General features: G+C 39.3%; 1 protein-coding gene across 7 annotated transcripts in view; it reads right to left on the bottom strand.

The window, feature by feature from the left end:
• Positions 1 to 1,071: 1,071 nt before the first annotated feature.
• The window catches only part of ELAVL2 (ELAV like RNA binding protein 2), a 54,830-nt gene continuing 44,839 nt past the window's right edge, over positions 1,072 to 11,062 (bottom strand). For 2 of the 7 annotated variants that reach the window (XM_086480414.1, XM_086480410.1), the window contains 4 exons: positions 8,800 to 8,953; positions 6,142 to 6,367; positions 1,860 to 1,898; positions 1,072 to 1,402 (listed from right to left, as the gene is read on the bottom strand). In XM_086480414.1, coding sequence (XP_086336540.1) covers positions 1,072 to 1,402; positions 1,860 to 1,898; positions 6,142 to 6,367; positions 8,800 to 8,953 — 750 coding nt within the window. Of the gene's footprint in view, positions 1,403 to 1,841; positions 1,899 to 6,141; positions 6,368 to 8,799; positions 8,954 to 11,062 lie in introns of all 7 variants that reach the window. The other 5 variants (XM_086480409.1, XM_086480411.1, XM_086480415.1 and 2 more) reach the window with 4 other exon arrangements.

Raw genomic sequence — 11,062 nt, 5'->3', positions numbered from 1 at the left:
CAAACAATAGCAAGTACATCACTAAACACCATGAGCTCTAACTGAAGGGAATTCTTTAGGAAGAACAGATTTTTTTTTTCCCCCATCTCTTGGTATTTTAAGTTTCCTGCTTGCTCTTATATTTTTTTAAATTTTCATTTGTTTCAAAATCACAAATCAATGTGAGCCACCTATCACTTAATAACCAGGATGATCGAAGACTCCACTGATGATTACAAAAATGAAACCAACAGTGCATCCCATTGACTCTACTTAATACAAAGGTCTCAAAAGTATTTCTACATCATAAATCTTTCTAAATTTTCCCCAACAATTGCAAATTTCCTGGTAAGTCTTAAAAGCTCACTAGGTGTCATATGAAGAGATTTCTCAAAGTATTCAAGTCAAAATATTTGTTCCAGGACCAGTAAAAAGTTTCTCCAAATTTTTTTTTTTTTATAAAAATAGATGCTTTTTTAAACCCACATCAAAGAGGCTCTTATCTCTTTGGCAAGGTACTGCTTTACGAAAAGTTCTCCAGTATTCTTACAATAAGCTTTTATAACGTGTTCCCATTCCCCAACCCAAATGATAATTACAAAATAAATACTGCTTATAACTTTATAACTTAAACGTAAACTTCAAATACTTTTCTTGAACAACAGAACACCAATGCATTACAATGTAAATTAAACACAAGGCAAATCAAGAAATAACAAAAGAACCAGAAAGTGTAACACAAAGCCTCAATATTTACTCATAGCTTAATAGCAGTCATGTAAAAAAAAAACTTCTTCCGTTAGCTGAAACATTTTAAAAGGTCCACCTTCTTCAAAGAAGGCAATAGAATATGCATCGTGACAGGTAAAAACCCTGTACCTCTTGACAATATTCAAACACAAAAGATATTTACGAAGTTTTAATTCAAATATCAGCAATAAAAAAATCTCACATATTCTTAGGATGCTAAGTAGTCATTTTATCCCCATTTCCACACTGGCATACAACAAAGGCATTTACTAATGCATAAAGCTTCATGTAAATTGCCTTTGTTGTATAGTTTTCATGTATTAATGCACTGAGAATAACTTGTTAGGCTTTGTGCGCTTTGTTTGTTTTGAAGGACACCTGCAATACTCTGTCCCCAAGCCGGTATCCATTCAGGCTGGCTATTGCCATAGCTGCCTCGTCATAGTTTGTCATAGTTACAAATCCAAAACCTTTGCACTTATTGGTGTTAAAATCACGGATGACCTTCACATTGGTTACTGCTCCGAAGGGTCCAAACATTTGCCAGAGGATACTTTCATCAGCATCAGGGGCCAAGTTGTACACAAAAATGCACCATCCAGTTCCCGCATGTCCGGGGATACTAATTCCCGCCAAACTGGTCATTCCATCAATGGTCATTGGAGGAAATCTACTAAAGAATGGGGCAAAACAAAAAGAATCATAAAGCAGTTCACAGAAAACCCCAGCAAAGAAATTTGAAAATAGAAAGGGAAATGATACAGGGCTTTTCACAGCATGAGCATGCTGGTGAGACTAATACGGCAATTTTTTTCTTCTCCCCAGCTGCACAAATACTATGTACATTACTACAGACAAGCAAGGGGAACAGTGCTAGGTCCATCTGAAATGAAGTAACAGACAAAAGAAAAGCATGCTATAAAACCAGTGAGGATTAGTAAGTCATTTGAAATGGGAATTCCATGGAACTACTACAAAAGGTTTGCCTCTTTCATATAGAATGCACCAAAATGAGCAATTTCAGCTTAAGTCTCAACATGCAAAAATCTAATATAAGTCTTACTGAAAAAGTAAGAGTATACAAAATACTTAAAAATAATTTGGTTATGAACCTCATAGTCCTTTATTACCTCTTTACTCCATAAGCCATGTTGAGCAGATTGTCCAGCCTGCAAAACATTTAGCAAAATGTTTAGCCTTCAGATTTTTCCACCCTTTAATCTTAAGGAAACTTTTTATATTCCTGCCACATCCCTTGCACTGTTCAGAATCTCATGCAAAGTTGAAGTATCACCACTGAAAGAGCTGTGGCACCTTGTAACACTCGATAGTGAATACAAAATAAATGTTCTTGTGTAGTATCCACAACCATAAATAGATAGTTCAGTTCAGAAAGTGCACCAATACTGCAAGTTTAGCCTGTGTCATATACTGTTAGCACAAAGTTCCTGTCAGTGACCACCTCAGTGAAATCTTCCAGATTACTAGCTTGCTTTGTATCAAGACTCTACAGAGGCTTCTGGCAGTGTGCTGACATGAATACTCAGCCAGAAGCAGGATTTTAGAGCAGTAACAACTGTTAGCACATGAACTGCAAAGACGATTTTTTGTTTTACTACTCTTTTCCAGAATAAAGTGGTTTTGGAAAAAGATATATACACACACATAAATATTAGACTGTAAGTGCTCTTAATTTATTTCTTCCCTCTCCTTCCCCCAAGCTGCTAAACTGTAGTTTGCAACCATAACTCTTAGATCTTTTGAATTACCTGGCCAATACATGGAACATGCAGTCCCATCAATCCTACTAAACTTATTTCTGAAGTCCTTTAAAGTGCTTCTGCCCTAAAGAAGCTCTGGTCTTTCTGGCAAATCCCAGATATGAGAAGAGAAACTCTTCTTAAAGGTTCTCTTCAGGACTCCATAAAATATGAGCTTAGGTAAAAAGTACATTTTGATTTAGTTTTTAGTTTGCATCTGCCTTACAGATCTGTATGTTATTGTAATTTCTCTCCAGTAATGAGCTATAGGATTTAAGAGCCATTACTGGTAAACAGAATCCAAACTCGACAGCTGCAGTAGTGTAGCTAGTTGTGCACAAAAAAAAAACCTGAAGAAAAAAAATTTGATCTTGTTTGCAGCTAAGTAAAGGTCTCAAACTACATAGCATTATGATCCTGCACTGAGCAGAGTTTGCACGATGCACTGACAATGAAGAAAGCAATCTACTGAACCCCTAAAAGAGCAGGAAAGAGGAAATTAAAAAATGGTTGGCTACAATTAGTAGACTTAGTGCGGATGACAGAGGTCTCCTGTCATTAACATTTGTCAGTGGAGAGGAACATGGGGAGTTCCAGAAACACCACCACTTACAGGTCCTTGCTGCAGAGCAGTCAGCTGAGGACCTCATACCATAATGGCATCACCATAACAGTTTTCATCAGTTACCTGGATGACTTAAAAATATTATGGAAAAATTCTCAGGGGCATTCACTGGACAATTTTTGAAGACTATTTAAGTTATACATCCTACAGAAACTGAGGAACAACTATATATAGCTGCTTTTGAAAGTCCAGCTCAAGATTTTTCTTACTAAGAAAAAAGGAAGCATTGAAGTGATCCTATTGTTCTTCATTACTGAAGTTTATGCTGACTGTTTTCAGGCCTCCTGTCAACCATTAACAGAGACAGGTCAACCACATCAGGTAATCCTTTTTGAAATGTCAACAGCTTTCTTGCATATGAAAGACACAAAAGATCCGGAGGGACACGCTGGAGGTAAGGGATGCCATCCAGAGGGACCTTGACAAGCTGGAGAGGTGGGCTCAGGCCAACCTCATGAAGTTCAACAAGGCCAAGTGCAAGGTCCTGTACCTGGGTCAAGGCAATCCCAAGCACAGACACAGGCTGGGCAATGAGTGGTTTGAGAGCAGCCCTGCAGAGAAGGACTTGAGGGTGCTGGTGGATGAAAAGAGGAACATGAGCCAGCAATGTGCATTCGCAGCCCAAAAAGGCAACCGTATCCTAGGCTGCATCAAGAGAAGTGTGGCCAGCAGATCAAGGGAGGTGACTGCCCCTCTACTCTGCCCTCGTGGGACACCACCTGGAATACTGTGTCCAGCTCTGGAGCCCTCAACACAAGACAGACGTGGAGCTGTTGGAATGAGTCCAGAGGAGGGCTACCAAGATGATCAGAGGGTTGGAACACCTTTCCTACAAGGACAGACTGACAGAGTTGGGCTTGTTCAGCCTGGAAAAGAGAAGGCTCCGGGGACACCTCCTAGCAGCCTTCCAGTACCTGAAGGGGGCCTACAGGAAGGCTGGGGAGGGACTTTTTACAAGGGCCTGCAGTGACAGAACGAGGGGTAATCGTTGGAAGCTGAGAGAGGGCAGGTTTAGACTAGATATAAAGAAGAAGTTCTTCACCCTGAGGGTGGTGAGACACTGGCACAGGTTGCCTAAGGAAGCTGTGGATGCTCCATCCCTGGAAGTGTTCAAAGACCAGGTTGGATGGAGCCTTGAGCAACCTGGTCTAGTGGGATGTGTTCCTGCCATGACAGGGGTGTTGGAACTAGATTGTCTTTGATGTCCCTTCCAGTCCAAATCATTCTATGATTGTACAATCTGAAGCACTGGTGCAATCTCAACTATGTAGTCAGCAACAGAGCTGGAATGCTGCAGCAGCAGCAATGCAAAGACCTAAAAACCCAAAAAAAGACAGCTTCCCTTTACAGTTACAAGAATTTAAACTTTGGCAAGGCTGCCTCTTAGAGAAGAAAGAGAAGCCTGAAAGCCTCACCTCCAGCGGTTTATATATAAAAATATCTAATTTTGCCTGCAACCTCAGTTCACCTTTTGACCAGTCGGGTCAACCTTGTTCTTCCTCTTCCTTCTACATTGATAAAAGTCAGGAAGATTTTACTCTCTCTCCTATTCACTACAGATTTGGTACCTAACTCAGTGCTTTTTGTGATCTTTATACTTTTAATTGGAGCAAATGACAATATCACTTATGGTTGTTTCAGGCATCACTTTACATTTAGTATCTCAGAAAAACACCAACTTGCCAGTGAAATTTAAATGGCCATTTATAAAAACACACTTTCTTTTTAAACAAAAAAATCACAGAGAAACAAATAAAATTTTTAAGGTTCAAAGCCTAATATTGCAGGACAGGGGTAGTCTACTGAAATTACTTAACTGCAAAGGACTTTTTAGGTCCTACCCAAAGAAAACAAACTCCCAAAGTTGGTGAATTTTTACAAATCGTGCCAGATCTACCTGGTGTATCAGTTAAACACAGATGCTACCCCAGCCATTATCAGAGTAATACCGAACACAGCTGAATATCTGGGTACAAGTGCACTCAGAAGCACTCAAGTCGGTAGGCCAGACTTGCCAGAATATGTTGAATGCTGTACCACACAGGCTGTACAACAGCTCCCTCATGATCTTATTTTATGTAATGCACTTGGGTCCATCCTGCAAGTGCAGCTTCTGCCCCATGCTCTGCCTATGGATCGATACCTTTTATTCAATGTTCAGCACACTATTTAAATTAACCCTTTTATTCCTTAAGAAACTAAGAAAATCCACCAAACAATGATTAAAATTGGTTATCCCTTCCTTCAGGGCAGAAAGCCTGCTCTAGTGCTAACCTTTACACCTGTGAGAGACTTGCAGCACATTAGACTGAAAAGATGAAGAAAAGAAGAATTCAGAAGTTCTGGCAGAAGAGCAGTCCCTGAACTCTGAATATTTGGCCTAAAAGAAAGGGTAGCCAACACAGAGCTTTTTAAGTTTTGGTATATTCTCTTCCATACACTAAATATCCCAGGGAACTGTATAGCTGTAGTTTCAATACTATGGAAACATATACTCACAAAAAACAATGCAGAAAATATTCAAATAATCTTCATCACAAAAGTTTGTAATAAGACAAAACCAAGTGTGGCATGCAGAATTTAGACAACGGACTAGGAAAAAACACGAAAGCCAGAATAGGGAGGAAGGATATGGGGTGGGGAAGAGGAGGCTGGCTGTGGCATGGCATAGGGCTAAGAAGAAAATTGAATTGCCTAGGTCAACGTTAACTGAATTAACTTGCACAATACTCAACAATAATCTAGGAAATTAAAACCAATTTTTAAAAACGGATTTTTTAGTGACTGTGCAGAAGAAAGATGTCATCTCAGTTTAAGCAGGTTTATTAGATACCAAAATGCTATCAACAGGATGGAATGCATTTTTGCTTTTAGCTGTATAGAGAAAATGCAGCTGAAGTTCAACATTTTAATACGTGTCCTTCGCACACAGGAATCAGGCAAGCAGGGAAGGAAAAGAGTGGACAGAAACAAAACATGCCCATAGGAACATGTGGGTTCCAGCACAAGTATGTATTTTTGACTTACCTAAAACGTTGAGCCTGCTGAGCTAGAGGTGTCGGATACCTTCTGTTTGGAGAATGGTACAGCTGGGAAAGGATGGCCTGATTGGTTTTTTGGCTTGGATTGTTCGCAAACTTTACAGTGATGGGCTCTGTGACACCTGGAGGTTTCTGGCCATTCAAGCCCTTGATAGCTTCTTCTGCTTCGATTCGCTTGTCAAACCGGATAAACCCTACGCCCCTTGATACCCCTGCACAGGGTGAAGGAAGCATATAATTAATTCAGAGACTCTGAAATATTATAAGTTAACACTTGATTTTTATAGCCAATAGCTATGTTAATGGCCAATTGCTGCAAACACACAACTGAGCTTATTAGAACTGAGCTTCTGCTCAAAGATGACTTTTCTACTGTAAGTATTCATTTTTTTAAATTTAACTGACATAAGATACATTGTGTAGAAAGCTTGGAAGGTTGAGGGAAAACACAACATAGTGAGCCAAAAGGTAATTCTGAAACAAAATAATTTTGAGCAGGGGTGGAGGTGAATCCAGAACCACCTGCACTGTGGCCTCTGTTCAGTTCATGCTGCTTTGCAGTATCTAAATTCACAGAAATTCTGTTAATAGTTTAGTCATCTGCTCCCTAGCAGCACAAAATGGCTTATGGTGTCCTGCAGCACCCCTCAAAATTCTCTTTGGAGCAAATACGCTGAGAGAACAAAGAATAGAGTGCAAGTTCTAGACTGCAGTGCTGGGAATCATGGCCCTGTCTTAAAAAAGATTGGGTTTCAGCATACCACAATATTTCCGTAGATGTTGTTCTGAAGGAAATTTTTCTTGGGCCATAGATTCTTCCTTGGTATACAACTTGATCAGCAAGTGTTTATGGAAGGTCTTAAGAACTTCACAACTCAAAATTTTGTACTGTGGCTTAAGTATAAACACAGATGTGTCAATACTTGAACCAATTAACATTAAAGCTACTACAGCCAACCCTAGTTAGTTTCATGCTCTGTTAACCCATTTAGAGGCCCCTTATATTTTGATTCATGAATAAACAGACAAGTTACACGCTTGTCCTCACTTGAGAAAGACATCAACAACAAGAAATATATTCTGTTCATAAACAATGATTTAAACCTTCCAAGTGACAATGAGCAGGTGTAAGAAAGCTTTAAAGAGGCAAATTTCACAGCTTCAGCTCTGCATTTTTCATCTTTCAGTTTGTATCACAGCCTTATTACTCATACGATTTCAAGTGTACCTCTTCCAAATTACTAAGAAGGAGGAAAGAAAGCTTGAACCTGAACAACAGTCTATGCCAGACAACTACTATGCACATACTAGAATTTACTAGGATTTATGAGTACTTACAATTTGAGTACACATTTAAAAGTTTAATTACATTTACTTATTTGGCCCATTTGTCAAATCCAACCACTTCTACGCGTAACTATACAGGAACATACTGTAAACACCTATTCACTGCACAAAGACTGGAAATCTGCTGCTTCTACAAGTCACTATTTGGTCTTTAGCTTTCCTTTCCCGGCCTCTCTACACTCTCACCAACTTACACTATTAAAACACTCCAAGTATTGTGTATCAATATTAAGATTTCTGTTAACATAATGGAATTGCAAAGGAGTACATACAAGGTCCTCTATAGGTCAGCCAAATGTCAAACACCAGTACGCACAATCCTTTCAAAGTAAGACCGTCTGAAAGCTTTATGACCTGCTACAACGAAAGCTGTTTGTCACCCACAATGACATGCGACTTTGAGAAGGTACAACTATAAAAAAATCCAAGCTAGCTTATTATTCAGGGAATAATTACAAGTAAACAAGTTTTTGTCCCACATGCCTTGTTTTTTTGGAAAGATGAGAATTTGGAAATCCCTGCTCCTTCATATCTTGCTTTGCACACTCAATACTTTTGTCATGTACTTGACATTTCATTTGATTGCTTATTTTTGGAACAGGTCTGCTGGAAGCAGGTGAGGCAGCAAGTGATAAAGCTCCTCAAGATCGGCCATTTGAGCGAGCAAAAATATATGCATTACTATCCAAGTCCGAAGAGTAACCGCAGAGTGTCACTGACACCCATTCACTGGTTAAGACACATACTGTAACAATGCAACTAATCTGCTAGAGCTTAGTTCTTTAAGGTACTGCTAAGCACAGATTGTCTCTCAAGGAACTCAAAGTTCCTGTTCTTCAGTGTGCCTGAAGTTAATGAGGCAACCTTGAAAACAGCCTTAACAGCAATTACCAGTCTGGGTCTTTTGTAATCCTAGCCTCAGAGAACCAGCTGTGCATTTGTGCATAAAATTTTATTTTTATAAAAAAGTGTTTAATAGCATTTCATAAGGCACATAGGGACTATTTTCATGCAGCAGCTTGGAGAGGAAGATTATAGCAGTTGTAAATTTATTACAAGCCACGAAACAGGCTTCCAACCCGCACCTTCAGGGTGGAAATGACTCAAGCTCGCTCAGTACACTTCACAATCTATTTTTGTCCATGCGTATTTATGAACAATTCCAGCAGAAAATTGCATTTTCTGGCCTACATACACCTTTCACACATTTTAGAAACAAGACTATTGTACTGAAAGGTGAAATATTTCTTAAACTGCCAGTCCAAAAATGAGAGCAAGTGCAAAACTACCTACTTACCAGTTACTTGGTCAACCAGAATACGAGAAGTAATAATGCGTCCATATTGGGAAAAGAGCTGCTCTAGTTCTTTCTGGGTCATTGTTTTTGGAAGTCCACTGACATACAAATTTGCATCTCTGATAGAGGCTGAACTTGGTCGCGCATAGGAAACCTTAGGAGAAAGTAAGTAAAAAACTAAAAATCAAACATTTTAAAAACAGTTGAGATAAGACAGTGTTGTTTGTTCTGAGACATTGAAACGTTTCTAAGGACAGCCAGAAAAAGTTACCTTGCAAAGCCAGTTAAGTGGGGTTTTTTTGGTGCTGGCTTCTGTGAGAACACTGAAGGAATGCAACACAAACCACGCCAGAGAAGCTGACTACATGAACTCACACAAAATTTAAGAAGTACTTTCAAATAAAGGAGAAAAGCTAGGTACACCCTGCAGCAAGCCTTGGTGGAAAAAAAAGTATTCTCAGTTAGCTTACTATAAGATTAAACAGACAAATTTAAGATGCAAGAATGTCTTCCTTTTAATTATCATTAAAAACCATTAAAAAAATACAAGAAACAAGAGATTCCATTTTGATACCCAGGTCAAAAACAGTCCAAAGCACTCAGAAGTTTACAAGTGTTTTTCAAGTGCTGTGCCCTTTGTACATGTGTTGAGCTTGCTATCAAATGATACACTATCATCCCTGAGGTCAAGATAAACTGCTACATCACTTTTATAGGCCTAAGAATAGGCAGAAGTAGGAACGCAAATTGCATTTTGGCTGTTCAGCATCTTGCCACTTTCTGCAACTTAGAGGTCTTACAACCAAATCCCAAGTAACAGTGAGCTTCTCAGGTCCTTTTGGACAGAAGTTTTTACCTGCTGCCTTAAAGTGCCCATCAAATATTTTATGAAGAATACCAATCAGATTCCTCAACCTGCAGACATATGCTACAAAACCAGCATGTTGAAGAGTTCAGTACCTCCCACTGAATTCTGTACAAGTGGTTTATCCTTATCACAGGAAAGATTAGAACAGAACACCCACGCTTGTGAAACAGGACAGGACAAAATACTGTATTGGGGGTTTTCACTGTACAAAGTGTAAAGGTAAAAAGGAGCCTCAAGAAATAGTCAGATTTATTTCCTTTCCTTCCCTCCCTACAATGCCAAGATCAGCCAGCTCCAGGTAGCTGGAACTTAACTCTGTAAATGTATCTTTTGCCTAATTCTTTGACATTTCTTTCAAACCCTTCCCCTGGTCTCATTTCCATAGATATCAGCAGACTCTTAAGACCCCTGTGGAAGCAAAACAAAGAAGGCAATTGCAATAGAGCACCCCAGAGACTAAATAAGCAGTACCCTGAACACAGCTGTGATCATTTGCAGTTCTACTCAGAGGCTTTGTGCAAGGTATCTTCCGAAGCTGAGTGAATAGGTCTGACCTACAAAACTTGTAGCTGTTCAAGATAACACACTATCCAACAGAGCCCTGCAAGCCATAGTGCCTTGATCTATTAACGTGACAGCCACGCAAGAGCTAAAGACCTGTGTTCAAAGTGCTTGTTTTCTAACCTCCCACACATGCAGCTGGGAATAATGTCAGCCTTTTCTCCTAATTTACTTTTCTTTTGTGAAGATGTGCAAATTTAATCTTAACAGAAAAGCTGCCAGTGTCCAGTTTTACATCAGGAATGACAGAATTTTGCAGTTTCCATACAGTGTGTTTCAACTCCAGTAAAGCTGCACTGAAGAACAGAGTATTTTCCACTGGAGCTGAGCCCACTGAACTAAAGATTACTTAGTCCTCTTTCTTCTACGTGGAGAACATAGGCATGATTCGTGTCAAAATAAAATATGGTGTGATAAATGTAATTGTTGTACCCTGTGTGAATCTGAAGTAATTTGTAATCACTATAACCTGTATCATAATTGTGAGGAATGTTTGAATCAAATTGAGAATTTGTAAGAGTAAAATATAGGCAAGTGTGCTTCTCACTTGGAACAATGTAAACAATGTAACCGCTTCTTAAAACCCCTGCTTAGAGCTGATGTAACCGCTGCTTAGAAAAGCCTGCCGAAAGATGAAACCATGAGACTTTCAAAGGATCCAATAGAAAAAGAGGATTGGTCAAGACGCTGCCTTTAGAACTTGATGTGTGTCCTGGTAGAGCAGAGACTCCCGGCACACCCAGCGCTGTTTCCTTATCTCTATTCACTTAATAAATTGGAAACTTTGTTTAAAAACCTGGTTTGGGACAAAATTATTTATCACATTCTGTATGC

This window comes from Leptosomus discolor, chromosome Z (genome assembly GCF_034619465.1).
Source record: "Leptosomus discolor isolate bLepDis1 chromosome Z, bLepDis1.hap2, whole genome shotgun sequence".
Lineage (NCBI taxonomy): Eukaryota > Metazoa > Chordata > Aves > Leptosomiformes > Leptosomidae > Leptosomus > Leptosomus discolor.
The sequence above is the reverse complement of the archived record's forward strand: the minus strand, read 5'-3'. Positions and strand labels throughout refer to the sequence as shown.